The sequence below is a fragment of the Caretta caretta genome, chromosome 4 (genome assembly GCF_965140235.1).
Source record: "Caretta caretta isolate rCarCar2 chromosome 4, rCarCar1.hap1, whole genome shotgun sequence".
NCBI lineage: Eukaryota > Metazoa > Chordata > Testudines > Cheloniidae > Caretta > Caretta caretta.
The window spans coordinates 23,693,019-23,705,358 of record NC_134209.1 but is presented as its reverse complement, the minus strand read 5'-3'; the positions used below and the strand labels follow the sequence as shown (position 1 = coordinate 23,705,358).

At 45.8% G+C, this 12,340-nt stretch overlaps 1 protein-coding gene across 1 annotated transcript; it reads right to left on the bottom strand.

The window, feature by feature from the left end:
• Window positions 1-2,658: 2,658 nt before the first annotated feature.
• On the bottom strand, window positions 2,659-12,038 carry JCHAIN (joining chain of multimeric IgA and IgM). Its single transcript, XM_048846944.2, has 4 exons — window positions 11,909-12,038; window positions 6,550-6,682; window positions 5,335-5,415; window positions 2,659-4,361 (listed from the first exon to the last, which is right to left on the bottom strand). Exons 1-4 carry the CDS (start codon window positions 11,970-11,972, stop codon window positions 4,160-4,162), a joined length of 480 nt encoding a protein of 159 aa, XP_048702901.2. The 5' UTR covers window positions 11,973-12,038; the 3' UTR covers window positions 2,659-4,159.
• Window positions 12,039-12,340: the final 302 nt, after the last annotated feature.

Genomic DNA, 12,340 nt, shown 5'->3' with positions numbered 1-12,340 from the left:
TTTGCTTTGCTTTTCCCCCCAGACTAGATTCCTCTGTTGGTGTTACTGCGCGCCCCCAACTGCGCTTCAGTAGGGATTTGGGGACCTAGGCTCCAGTTCTGCTCCCTTGGAAATAAAAGGGAAAACTCCCATGGACTTCACAGAAGCAGTACAGGGCTTCTAGTGAGTGATGTGGAGGTAACCTCATGAGTGTGGGCTTATTGCATGTCTTCTGGGACTGTCTTGTTTATTGAAACCAAATTTGTGCCTTCTTCTAACCCCACTTTATTGGGCATAGTATTCTGGGTGGGTTTTTTACACCCTCTGAGAGCACGCGCCCCGCTCTGGTTGTGTAGAACCAGCTATAGGCACAGTTATTCCTACATTTTCAAAGCACTACCCCAGCTTTTGCCCATGAGACTTCCAGTAAAGTCCACTTGAATCCCCCTGGGCAGGGGGGACCACTCCCTGAGCCCAGGTGGGCAGAGTCAGGCTGTGCCCACCCCTCCCACCGGAAGTTAAGAGGCGGAACCAGAACTATAAAGGGCAGGTGCTGGACCTCAGTTGGGCGGCAGCTGCCAGAGGAGACAGACACCTTCTGCCCATTCCTTAGGCTGGTGACCGAAGAGGAGCCCTGCCGAGCTGAGGGCTGGCCAGAGCTGCCAGTCAACCGAGAAGTCACTGGGACTGCTGCTGGCCATCTACCTCCACGGTCAACACCCACAGATCCAGGTACACCCCGAGGGGAGGAAGTGGCCTAGTGACAGCCAAATCCAATGCTGCCTGAAACCTGGTCGGTGTGTTGCGGCTAGGATCCCTGCTGACCCAGTGCCCTCTGCCACTGTTAGGGCCCTTGTCTGGGACCCAGTGGAACAGGGTGGGCCTGGGTCTCTCTTCTCCCCCACCCCACCCCGCCACTCCACCCCTGGGATGGCAGCCTCCCCCCTTTAGGCAAAGAGGCCTGCATTTATCGACCATCCCACCAGAGCCAGGACACCCGATTATTTGGTGCTCTGCACCTGAGCCCCTGAACCTTTACTGCTCTGCCCTGCCTGAGGGCTGGAGCACACAGACTGCTTACAGCCTAAAAGCCAGAGCCCCTTCAAACTGTGAGTCTGCTCCCCCCGGAGCCTCACACCAGACTTCGCTAATTCCCTGACCGTGAGCAGTGCCCACTGGCTTCCCACTGACACAGAGGAGGTGACCACTGCTAATCCACTACACTCTGGAAGTCTGTGGCAGAGCAGGGAATTGAACTCAAGTGTCTCAAGTCCTAGGCTAGTGCCCTAACCACTGGACTGTCCATCCTCAGTCTCATTCAAGTGTGACTCCCAGGCACACCCAAAACTCCCACTGTCTTAAAGGCCTTACTCTGATATTTTACCACTAGGAATTTGTTGACAGTCAGAAAGGACCACAAGCCCTGCCCTGAGACAAGGAATGTTGAACTTTTGTAACCCTGACCCAACAGGTGACTGAAGTCCGGAAATAAAATTCAGTCTCTTCCCAGTACTCTTGTGTGTCACAAAGCTCCTACATGCTTAATACACTGACATTAGCAAAAGCCCAGAATCTCACAACAAGATGCTCCCACTTCCTGTGTCCACATTTTAGCCCCCAAATAAGTGGTCTGGCTTTCAGAAGTACTGCATACCCAGAAAGTCACTGATGTCAAGAGTGCTTTCTCCTTAACCATGTCAGTACACTATAGAAATATTTTATCTTGAAGGCTTTCTTCCTCCTTTGTGTTTTTATTTCTTAATTAATCTGATGAACTATCTTATTTCATAAGCTGGAAAAAATAAAATTTGACATGTATGCCATTTAATGCCAGGCTCTGATATAAATTGTCTCTAAAGGATATTTTAATCTTCTGTGGCCTCTTATTTTGTTGACCAAATGTGGGTGCTATAAAGATTGTCATCTTGTCGGTAGGGAAGGTGTTTTGGATTTGAATGGACAGCCCTGATGACAAGCACTGTTTGGGTTTCTATTTGAAGGCAATCATGCTGTACAGACCTACTATGCCAGCCACACAGTAAGATCCTGCAATTTACAACATGCGGGTGCACCTCTGTGCCATACATGAACTGCAGGATTAGGGTCTAAACTGGCTCACAGTGGCCCTTTCATACAATGTGTTGAGCACTTTGAACATTCACACTGATGTAGGATGGATCTTGATATGATAAAGCAATGGAGCTTCATTGCATCTTTGAAATTCCTTGATAAAAGTATAAGCATCTAATCAATACATTACGATGAGTTTGCCTGTAACTATAATTAAGGCTACAATTTAGTCATGGGTATTTTTAGTAAAAGTCATGGACAGGTCATGGGCAATAAACAAAAATTCACAGTCAGTGACCTGTCCATGACTTATACTAAAAATACCCCTGACTAAACCCCATGTGGCTGTCCCTGGGGCCACTTGAGCAGCTGGCCCCAGAGCCAGCTGCTTGGGGCGGCCCTGGGATCAGCCTCACTGGCCGCTGCAGAAATCATGGAGGTCATGGAAAGTCAGGGAATCTGTGACTTCTACGACCTCCGTGACAGACATGGAGCCATAACTATAGTCAGTTATTTAGTGCAAATTCTTCTTCTTCACCTTGAAGATTGGAGGAAAACCAGTAGAGACCAGATTCTTCCTTTTAATACCATTTACAATTCACACACAGATAGTTGCAGAAAAATCTATTTAATTATTTCAATCTTGCTAACAAAGCTGAAATCATGGGTACATAGCTCTTGCTCTATTTTGTTACAACACGAAATATGCCAGGGTTTCTCAGAATAGTCTAGGGATGTGCAACCAATTTTTATAATGGGGAGGAATGTATGAGCCTTCTCAGGGGTAATGCTGCACACAGTTTATGGACTTTCATACATGACTGCCTAGTGAAAACACAAGGTATGACGCACTCAAATGTGATGAATGGTGCGACGTAATATCAGCCTCTTTGATAGGTGAGAATTCCTTCTACAAACAAGAGAAAGGAATCTGGTGTAGAGGACTGGAAGGAAGCCCTAACTAGGGCCCCATTCTTGCAATCAGATCGTGTAAGCCCAAAGGCCGCCGGTGCACCTCTGAATGCAGAATCAGGACCTAGACCATTTATTTATTTCTTTAAACTGAAAGAAATAAGTGGTTCTCCACAGTGTTAGATGAATTGGAGACAGCATTAATAATTGTCAGCATGGAAACACAGAGCAGTGAAATATCACTGGGCAGTAGCTCAATCTCAAATATATAGTGAAAGAATAATGTACCATTCCTGTAACACATGATATTTTGGCATCATTTAAAAATACTCAAGAGCAGCATCATCTTCAGTCTTCTCTAAATATGCTGAGATACACTGAGAATGTGATTTTCAAAGCCACATAAGGGATTAATAGAAAGTGGGTTTCCAAATCCCATAGGCATCTTTGAAAGCCCCGTCCTGAATGGCCTCCTTCTCAATAATGGCACTGATTTCTATTATGCTCGCAGGTGGAAGTGTAACAATATGGTCTTGTGTTACTTAAAGTTTGTGCAAAGGATTATTTTAGATAATTTAAGTGGGGGGTTTCCAAAAGAACACAAACAAGGGGCCATCTCAAATTGCACACTGATATTTTATGTGCGGTGGCGTTATCTCTCGGGGCTAAAAGGTATTGTATTAACCAAAAAGACCATGACATTGGAGAAATTGCTTTGGAAAACATAATTGTGGAAATCTGAATCCAAACACTGGCATGGCATTTGGATTTCACTGTTTCTATGTACAGAGAGAAGAACAAATCCTGCCTTTGTTACTAGGGCAAAACTCCCACTGACTGTAATGAAAGTCTTGTCTGAAGGAGGACTGAATGAAAACTGTCCAAGCCAGATCCCCCACTGGGGTAAGTTAGTGTAGCTCCCATGATTTCAAGGCAGTTACATTGATTTATACCAGCTGAGGATCTGCCCCACAATATAGGATTTTTCCCACCAGGCATAATTGGCTTAACTATTCCGTTATATTTATAACCACCATGTGCTATAGAAGGAAGGCATTACTTTTCATGTAGCTAACACATTAACTGTGAGGAGCTGATATTTCAGACACTGTCTTTCTTACCATGCTAACATAAATGTGTTTTGGTCTGTGGGGGCAGATTACAGAATAACCAGGCACTCTAACAGCAGTGGTTTAATCTAATTAGCGTAGCAGGATTCTGGAGTCAGGGCTGCTTGGAGGGTGTTGGTCTCCCCGCCGTAGAAAAACGGGAAGGTCGTGGTGTAGCACTTGTTCCTGTCATAGGTGTAGCAGGTATCAGAAATGCTGCAGTTGTTGCTCTGCTCAGCAGTAACTACCTGGTCACCTACCTCCACTTCTGTGGGATCACATTTTTTGCAGCTGGAAGACAGATAGGATGGAATGCATGTTAGGCAGTGGTCACTGAAAGAGGCCACCGCACAGGAGAGGGCTCAAGTCCTCATTGCTACTTTGGCAGTCACACGTCAGTCGGGCTTTGCTGGAGCAGCCAGGCCCTATCCTGATTTAGGAGCAAATGGCCCAATTGTCTGGCACCAGGGCCAGCCCCCAAACCTTCAAAAATGATGAGTCAGGTCCCCAAAATGATGAGGTTGGTTAACAATAAACGTGGGTTTCTTTTTATTTGCTTTTCAGTTTTTGAGCCTTCAGCGTGCAGTTGGGTCACTTTTTCAAGCTTTTCTCTGCAACCATGAGGGCTAGAAACTCACTTTCATCTTCAATGAAAACTGTGATTCTCCTCTGATCACAGGACTCCAGGAGCTGGAACTTTACTTAAAACACCAAATATTTCAAGACTCAGGATAAAATCCTGAGTTAGAGCAGCAGAGAATTTGACCCAACATCTTACATTTACACTGAATCTCACACACATTGGAGTCAGCCTTAGCCTGAGCAGGCTCTGTGCAGAGGTGAGATCCCTGTCAGCTTCATCACTGTCTATGCTAGAAGTCAAGGTCTTGCTTTTGCCCCATGATCTCACACAGGAATTGGGTTTTAATGTATTGGTGTTCTGTGCATCATGGCACTATTTTAAAAAATGACCTTTTATGAAGGGATTTGTTTAGTTTCTACACCTAAATTCACCATGGTAAATCCTGAATTTCCACTCCATAGGAAGGACAGGCTTATGGTTAAGTCACTGGAGTGGAGGTTGGGGATTCTGTTCCCAAGCTCTGTAGCAGAATTCCCGTGACTTTGGACAAGCCACAAAACTTCTCCCTCAATTCCCATATCTGTCTAATGGGATGTGGTGAGGATTAATTCATTGATGTTTGGACAGAGTGATGGAAGGGCAAAGTGTTCTGAAATTAATGCAGTAAAGACAATTACTCACAGCTCAGATAGCCGGTAGACAAAGGTGGTTCTCACTGGTGAGGTGGGATCAGTGATATTCTGTCTGCTCATCAGGGGGACTCTAAGGGGAAAAAAAAAAAGAACAGGACTATCAAGTGACCACAAATTAATGAATTCTGCAAGCTCCACAATGTGTCGTGATTATTCTGATTCACAGAATCCAAGTTCTTATCTTGTTCTGTGTTCAGATATTTTCATCTCTTCCCCTTCCACTCCCCATGAAGTTTCAGATACTTGATCTGTAGAACAGATATGTGTTATACCTGACTGAGCCTTCAAATACCCTCAAGAGCAACAGGGTCTTTCTTGCATCATTGCCAGACACCACCATGGAAAGACTGGAGAGTGTCAAAGCATTGCACCGTGTTAGGCCACTAGTGAGTAATGGAACAATTTCCACAAGTGCCACTTGCCACAGATTATGCTTTCAGTAATGACATCATGGCACTGATGTTCCTCTTGCCCTCTCTTGAGCTGGTGGAAACTGGGACACAACACATATGAGACTAGCTCACTTTCAGGTGGCTGGGTGGGTGGGTGACTGACTCGCTCCCTTTCTTAAAGTGAGCCCTTCCTGAACTCCCATGGCTCCAGTGCTGCCCTCCTTACTCAGACAAAACGTCCCTTACTCAGTGGGAGTAAAGAGTGCAGAATTAGGCCCTGTGAGCAGACAATTAATTAGCTGATTGCAGCATGGGAGTTTGGCATTCCCTGAGAAATCCGGCATTGGCCTCTCCCAGGGACAAACTCTCAGATTTTTTGGACCAGGAGTCCACTCTGGAATGGCAATCCTATGTTCTGTGCCAGCCAGTGTCCCTCATTATCAGGACAGGAGAAAGGCTACTCTTGTCTCCTTCCGTGTATCTTACAAAGCTACTGTCAACCCTTCAGAAACATTTCTGAGCTGTGTTTTGGACTGATGGAAAAAGCACCATGCAGCTGGAATTCAGCAACATGTACTGTGACTTGGACCATTTTCCACTAGTCTACGGTACTATACACTACAGCCCATTAGAGCACTAGGTGGGTGTCAATGAAATCCTAATTACTTACACTATAACATGAAAACCAGGACATAATGAAACACGATCATGTCCCATAACTAATATGCTGAAGTGAGACAAAGAAAAGGAACCTGGTGGGCCGTGTCACCTCATCTTTACCTACTTCAAATCAAGCATTGTTTGCCACTTACATGACTCGTATGTTTCTCACCAGGACTTCTTCCTCGGGGTTGTCTTTAGAAGGGACAAACCTTGAGGTCACCCTTGCACATTTACACTTGTTATCAACTAGGACGTGCTCTTTCGCCTCCTCATCCTCATAACCTGGGAACACAGGATGGGTTTTAAAAGGAGAGAAAAACAAGAGAAAAGAAAATTCTTGCCAGTTCCTGGAATTGATTTACTGTATTGTTCGGACATCTTATCAACCGCTCAGTAATGTCCAAGGTGGTTCTCATCTAACATCTGTTCAGTCATTTCAGGCCCTCCTGCAAAACTGAATCCCTCACTGCTCAGCCCCAAAGTCAGCGTGGTCTCCTTTCACCACTTACTCGAACAGCTGGGTCTGAAATGGGGAGGCAGTAGGGAAGGAAGCCAGAAATGATGCATAGCTGGAGAGGGTCTGAGAGACGAAAGGTGCAGGTTTCCTGTTAAACAGGAGTGAAGAACCTGTGCCAATACCCCAGCGTTAGCCAAGGAAGATGTTCTGCTGCATGCCTAGCAGCTCAAGGGTTGTCTTTTGCTTCTTACGCAGAATATGAGGGAACCACAATGGATCGAGTATGGTCCAAATACCTGTGTATCCTAAACATAAATAACATGGAAAGCCTAGCCTCATATACACACTGGCTTCTGAAACAGAAGACCACGAGGGCCAATAGAGAGTTCACAAGCTATTTAAAGGGAAACCACTACCCCACTTCTGTACGTTAGGACCAACACAGAGCTCTGCCATCCCAAAGCTGGCTGGAGCATGAGCAGTAACAATCCCACCAGCATTCCAGCCTCTCCTCAGGGTGGTGGGGTCCACCCTACACTGGGCAGCTTCAGCAGCACTGTCAGAATCAGTCCTAACTTCATAGTTACTCCTCCAAAGCAGAGGGAGAACACAATGGTCAGCTGGGAGTTCCCACTGGCAATTCTGAAACCCTTCAGCTAAAGTTTGGGCATTTTTATAGCTCCTAAGTAGTGACTTTGTCTTTACAAGGCCAAATTCACCCATAGCAGAAACAGATCCATAGACTTTGCTCGCGATGTACCTGGTGACGATAGCAGGGTTTGACCCGCCAACACTCAGGGCCAGTTCTCCAAAGGTAGAAACCAACTTCAGTGCAATATAACCCCTTGGGTGCCTGATTGTACATGTGCCACCAGAACTGCAAACCTGTGTGCAGACTGGCGAAATACAGCTGCAAATATCTAACCAGGTCCCAGACGGTATGTGGGGCACCGCTGGAGCATTCACCGGGTTTGAAAGAGGACTCTGGCCGTTGGGGCTGGAGCCACTTGGTAAGAGTCAGCCTCAGGATCCCTTCCCACTCCTAGTTTGTTGGGGATCAGGCAGGAAAAAGAAAAGATTGAGACTGGCTGTGGGGGGAGGGAAAGCCACTCCAAAAACAAGGACCCAGCATTAACTATGGACCAGCTGGGAGGGTTTGAGCCAATGAACAGAGGTGGGTGGCAGAGGGAATAAGAGTCAGACTGAGATGGGGCGAGAGAAAAGAAAGAGCTGAGCAGGAGCAGCAGTACCCTGAGCTGGGGAGAGACTGAACCTGACCTAGGAGCTGCTTGGAGGAGAGCTGCCAGCTGCTGCCGCCGGCCAAAGGGGATCTTACTGACCCGCAGCATGCAGAGCTGAGACCACAGGGCAAGATACTAGACACACCAGTTTGAGCTCACAATCCGTGGCAGCCTCAGAGTGCACAGCAGACAGGCTTGACTAACCCCAGAGGAGAGGTGCAGGGCGGGGGTGGGGCGCCGCTGTGTAACTCCTACCAGAGAACCTGACCTGGGTCTGCTCCTGGGTTAGATACACGTGTTGTTGTGTTGTTAACCTGGTGCTTGCGCCAGGGGTTGACTCCCAGCCTCCTAGGAGGGAGGTTTGTGGCTGTCTGCTGAGGCACATGGCTGGGCCTAGGGACCCCCGCCCCCAACTCTGGGAATCCCCCATCTCACAGAGTGTGCTTCCTAGCTGAAGCAGACAGACATCAGATGTGCTTCCTCAGCTTGCGCTCGCGGGTTAAAAATAGCAGAGTAGTGGCCACAGCAGCACTGCTGGCAGCTTGGGCCAGCCACCCAACTATGTATCCGGGGGGCTGGGCAGGTTTGTACTCAGCTGGCTAGCCCGGGCTACTCCTGGCCACCCTGCTGCTTTGTAGTGTACGAGCTTGAGCAGAACTAGGACACGTCTGTCTGTCTGCTTGAGCTGGGACGTACCCCTTAGGCCCCACTTAAGTTAAGCCCCTACTTTTTCATGGGACTCAAAAGTTTCATAGTCCTGAAGTGGCCCCGTGAAGGCCGGAGAATGGCGTTCTTTGAGTCACCACAGAGCTGGCTTTCTGCGGGGTCTTTTGCACACACCGTTGAACGCTTGAGTGCACCTGCTGCGTGAACATTTTTTTGTGCCCTGTCACGGGCTCCCACAAGTGAAGAATTCTATGGGTGGCACGTGCAGGGGATTGTACTCAGTGTGTGAGTGCAAACTTAGAGGCAGCATCTCATTTCAGATGCTAAGTGTTGCCCAGGATTCAGAGCGTCCCATTCCTGCACATTCCAAAGACTTTCCCTTCTTAACTGCCCTCTGGTGCTATTTTAATTCTGACTGAAGCCTCTGCAAGCCCATTCCTCACGAGAAATAAAGGCACTGTTATCGAGTGGCTAGAGCAGTTCCCTGGGACTCAGGAGTCCTGCGGTTCTGTTCTTGGGTCTGCCACTGACCTGCTGTGTAACCTTGAGAAAGTCACTTCACCTCTATATGCCTCATTTCCCATCCCCACCCCTGTGCAGTCTATTTAAGCAGGAAGCTCTTTGGGGCAGGTATTGTAGAGACACACAGTGAGAGACAGCACCTAGTCCAATGGAGCCCCACCTACTTAGAGACCTGTAGGCACTAATGTAATGCAAAGAATGTAGCTAGAGTATAATTCTGTTTACACTGTACTCTTCTGATGCCATAGTACTTTCATATCCCCTTACTACAGGCCCAAAATACAGAACTCCATAATCGTATTTGACATATAACTATGAGTCAGGTTTCATGGCCCTTATCCTTCTCTGCTCTCTGCCCCCTCCACAATCTAGGTAACTGATGAAACAAGAGTCCTTTCCTCTGAAAGAATCGAGCCTTCCTGTGTCTCTGCCTCAGTGATTCTTGATCTCTTTTCAGATTTCACCTCTATAGCCTTTTCTTCTTCCTCTCCATCTCCCTCTGCCGTTTTGTAACTGTATTATGTATTGCGTCTGTTACTGTTCTCCCCAAGGGTTTGATCTAAAGGCCACTGAAGTCAGTAGACTCCCACTAGCTTAGCCAGGCTTTGGATCAGGCCCTAATTCTGTAACTGTATTATTCAGAGCAAATCATTAGTGAACATTTAGGAAGACATGCTCTAAAGACTGTTACGGTACGCTAAAAATAATGGGCCAGATTCATCCCTGTGGTGTAACTCCATTGACTTCACTTATAATAATAATAATTAATAATTAATAATAAATGTAATTATATGTAATAATAATTGCTCTATAATTTTTGTAAAATTTAATACATCTTATAAATCACAAAAGTGAAAATACACCATCATCCCTGGCACTTCAGCTATATAATAACGTCTGCATGTCCCAGTGGAGCAACAAAGACTCCTTAGGAAAAGCAAAGTTTAGCAAAAAGAAAAGGAGTACTTGTGGCACCTTAGAGACTAACCAATTTATTTGAGCATAAGCTGTAGCGAAAGCTTATGCTCAAATAAATTGGTTAGTCTCTAAAGTGCCACAAGTACTCCTTTGCTTTTTGCGACTACAGACTAACATGGCTGCTACTCTGAAACCTGTCAAAGTTTAGCAGTGGTTAAACAGGGCATCGGGAGAGCTGCTTATGAATGACTGGAGGTTGGATAAATCTATTCTGCATGTGGCTGAGTGTAAAATGGATTTGAGAAATGTCTCTCTTAACATTGGGTTGTCAAGTAAAATGCCATGATATATGGATATGGCATTCAATAAAATCCATAAACAATCATCTGCAGCATATTAAAGAAGCAAAGAAATTGCAAAATGGCTGCTCACGCACTGCTGAATTTTAAACCGTTTCCATTATTAAAGCAAGAATAAATCCAATTAGACCCAAAATGGATTCATTTAAAAACAAATGGGCCAAATTATGCTCCCAGAGAGGCACTTAGCTCACATAGACTTCACTGTGACTTGCACACACATTAGAGGCTGTAATAATTCCAATGAGAAGAAGCAAGTTCAACTCTCGGTTGACCTGGTGCATATTTGACAATCGACCACTGTCACCGATTACTGTACACTCCTGCAGCCAAATTCTGTACTCAGCTACATCTCTATGAAATCAATACTTTTAAAGAAATTATAAATTAATGCAAAATGTAGCCCTTAATGTTATCAAGATTAGAGAAAATGCAGGATGTAATGGACCCTGGGGGTGTACTGTTCCAATTAACAGCGGAATAGAATACAGAGAAGAATTTGACCTAAGTTACACCATTGTGTAAAAAAGTCACATCAAAATAGTCAGTATATACTACCTGTCAACCATTTTTTCTATTCTGTATGGACAAGATTCTTATCTCACTTAGACAAGTGTAACCCAGGAATATCTCCATTTAAATCAGCAGAGTTACGTGCTGTAAAACTACAGTGAGGTCAGAATCCAGCCCCATTGTAACAGGCAGATACACTCAGAAAGAAGTATTTAGAAGCCTTTAATTCTAGTTAGGCAAAGTCAGCCTTGTGAGCTTCCCAAGTGGGAGGAAGAGAAAACACCTGCACTTTCAGCTCATTGATGCAGAACCTCTGATTAAAACAGGGGTTCTCAAACTGGGGGTTCTGACCCCTCAGGGGGTCGTAAGGTTATTACACGGGGGGGGGGGGGTTGTGGGCTGTCAGCCTCCACCCCAATCTCCGCTTCACCGCCAGCATTTATAATAGTGTTAAATATATTTAAAAAGTTTTTAATTTATAAGGGGAATTGCACTCAGAGGCTTGCTGTGTGAAAGGGGTCACCAGTACAAAGGTCTGAGAACCACACAGCTAATACTAAGGCATTACTGAGTAGCTAGCGATCACTCCCTTAGCACTGCAACAGGGATTTTTCAAAACATCACTCTTTGGGTGCAGAGACAGACCAAGGCCCCAAGTCAAGTCCAGTGCAGATTGATTTCAGTGGTGTTGGGTCCGGACCTAGCAGAAAGAGGCTTGTCTTGCCTGCCTATTAAGATCACTGATGACAGGTGACTGTTCAGCACAGCTACCCAAATGCAAGTTTATAGTTAAGCATCATTTATAATGGTCTTCATTTCATTTCACACCTACCTGCCACAAGAGCAGCCCCCAAGAAAACTGCCAGGACTCCCCACAGTAACAAAGAGGTCTTCATCCTGCCTTCCCTTCTTTTGAAGAACTTGAGTTTAGAGGAGTGTCATCTGCCTATAAGGGTGTGTGCAAATGATAGAGCTATTTGTTTCCTAAAATAACAGCCCAGGGTGCTAGCTCTCAAACACCGCTGTAAGATGTGGTTGGGGGTGTTGAAACCAGACACTGCAATTGGTTTAATGCTCAAGGGAAGATTTGGTTCTTTCAAAGATCTACTGATGGGTAGAATTATTGCAGCACTTTTAACTTGGTGTGCTGCCAAGCAAGCAGTAGGACAGCAAAGGATCCCAAAGGGGCACCAAATTATGCTGGCACGAGGGCCAGGATGGATCATGTTCATTCCTAGACCAGTGACATGTTTACAGGCAGTTA

Excerpts from the sequence above, each read along its gene's own strand:
- JCHAIN (XM_048846944.2), bottom strand. The coding sequence starts at position 11,972 with ATGAAGACCTCTTTGTTACTGTGGGGAGTCCTGGCAGTTTTCTTGGGG. Across the intron at positions 6,683-11,908 it reads GGGGGCTGCTCTTGTGGCAG|GTTATGAGGATGAGGAGGCG; the intron begins GTAGGTGTGAAA and ends CTGTGTTCCCAG. Across the intron at positions 5,416-6,549 it reads GTGAGAAACATACGAGTCAT|AGTCCCCCTGATGAGCAGAC; the intron begins GTAAGTGGCAAA and ends TTTTCCCCTTAG.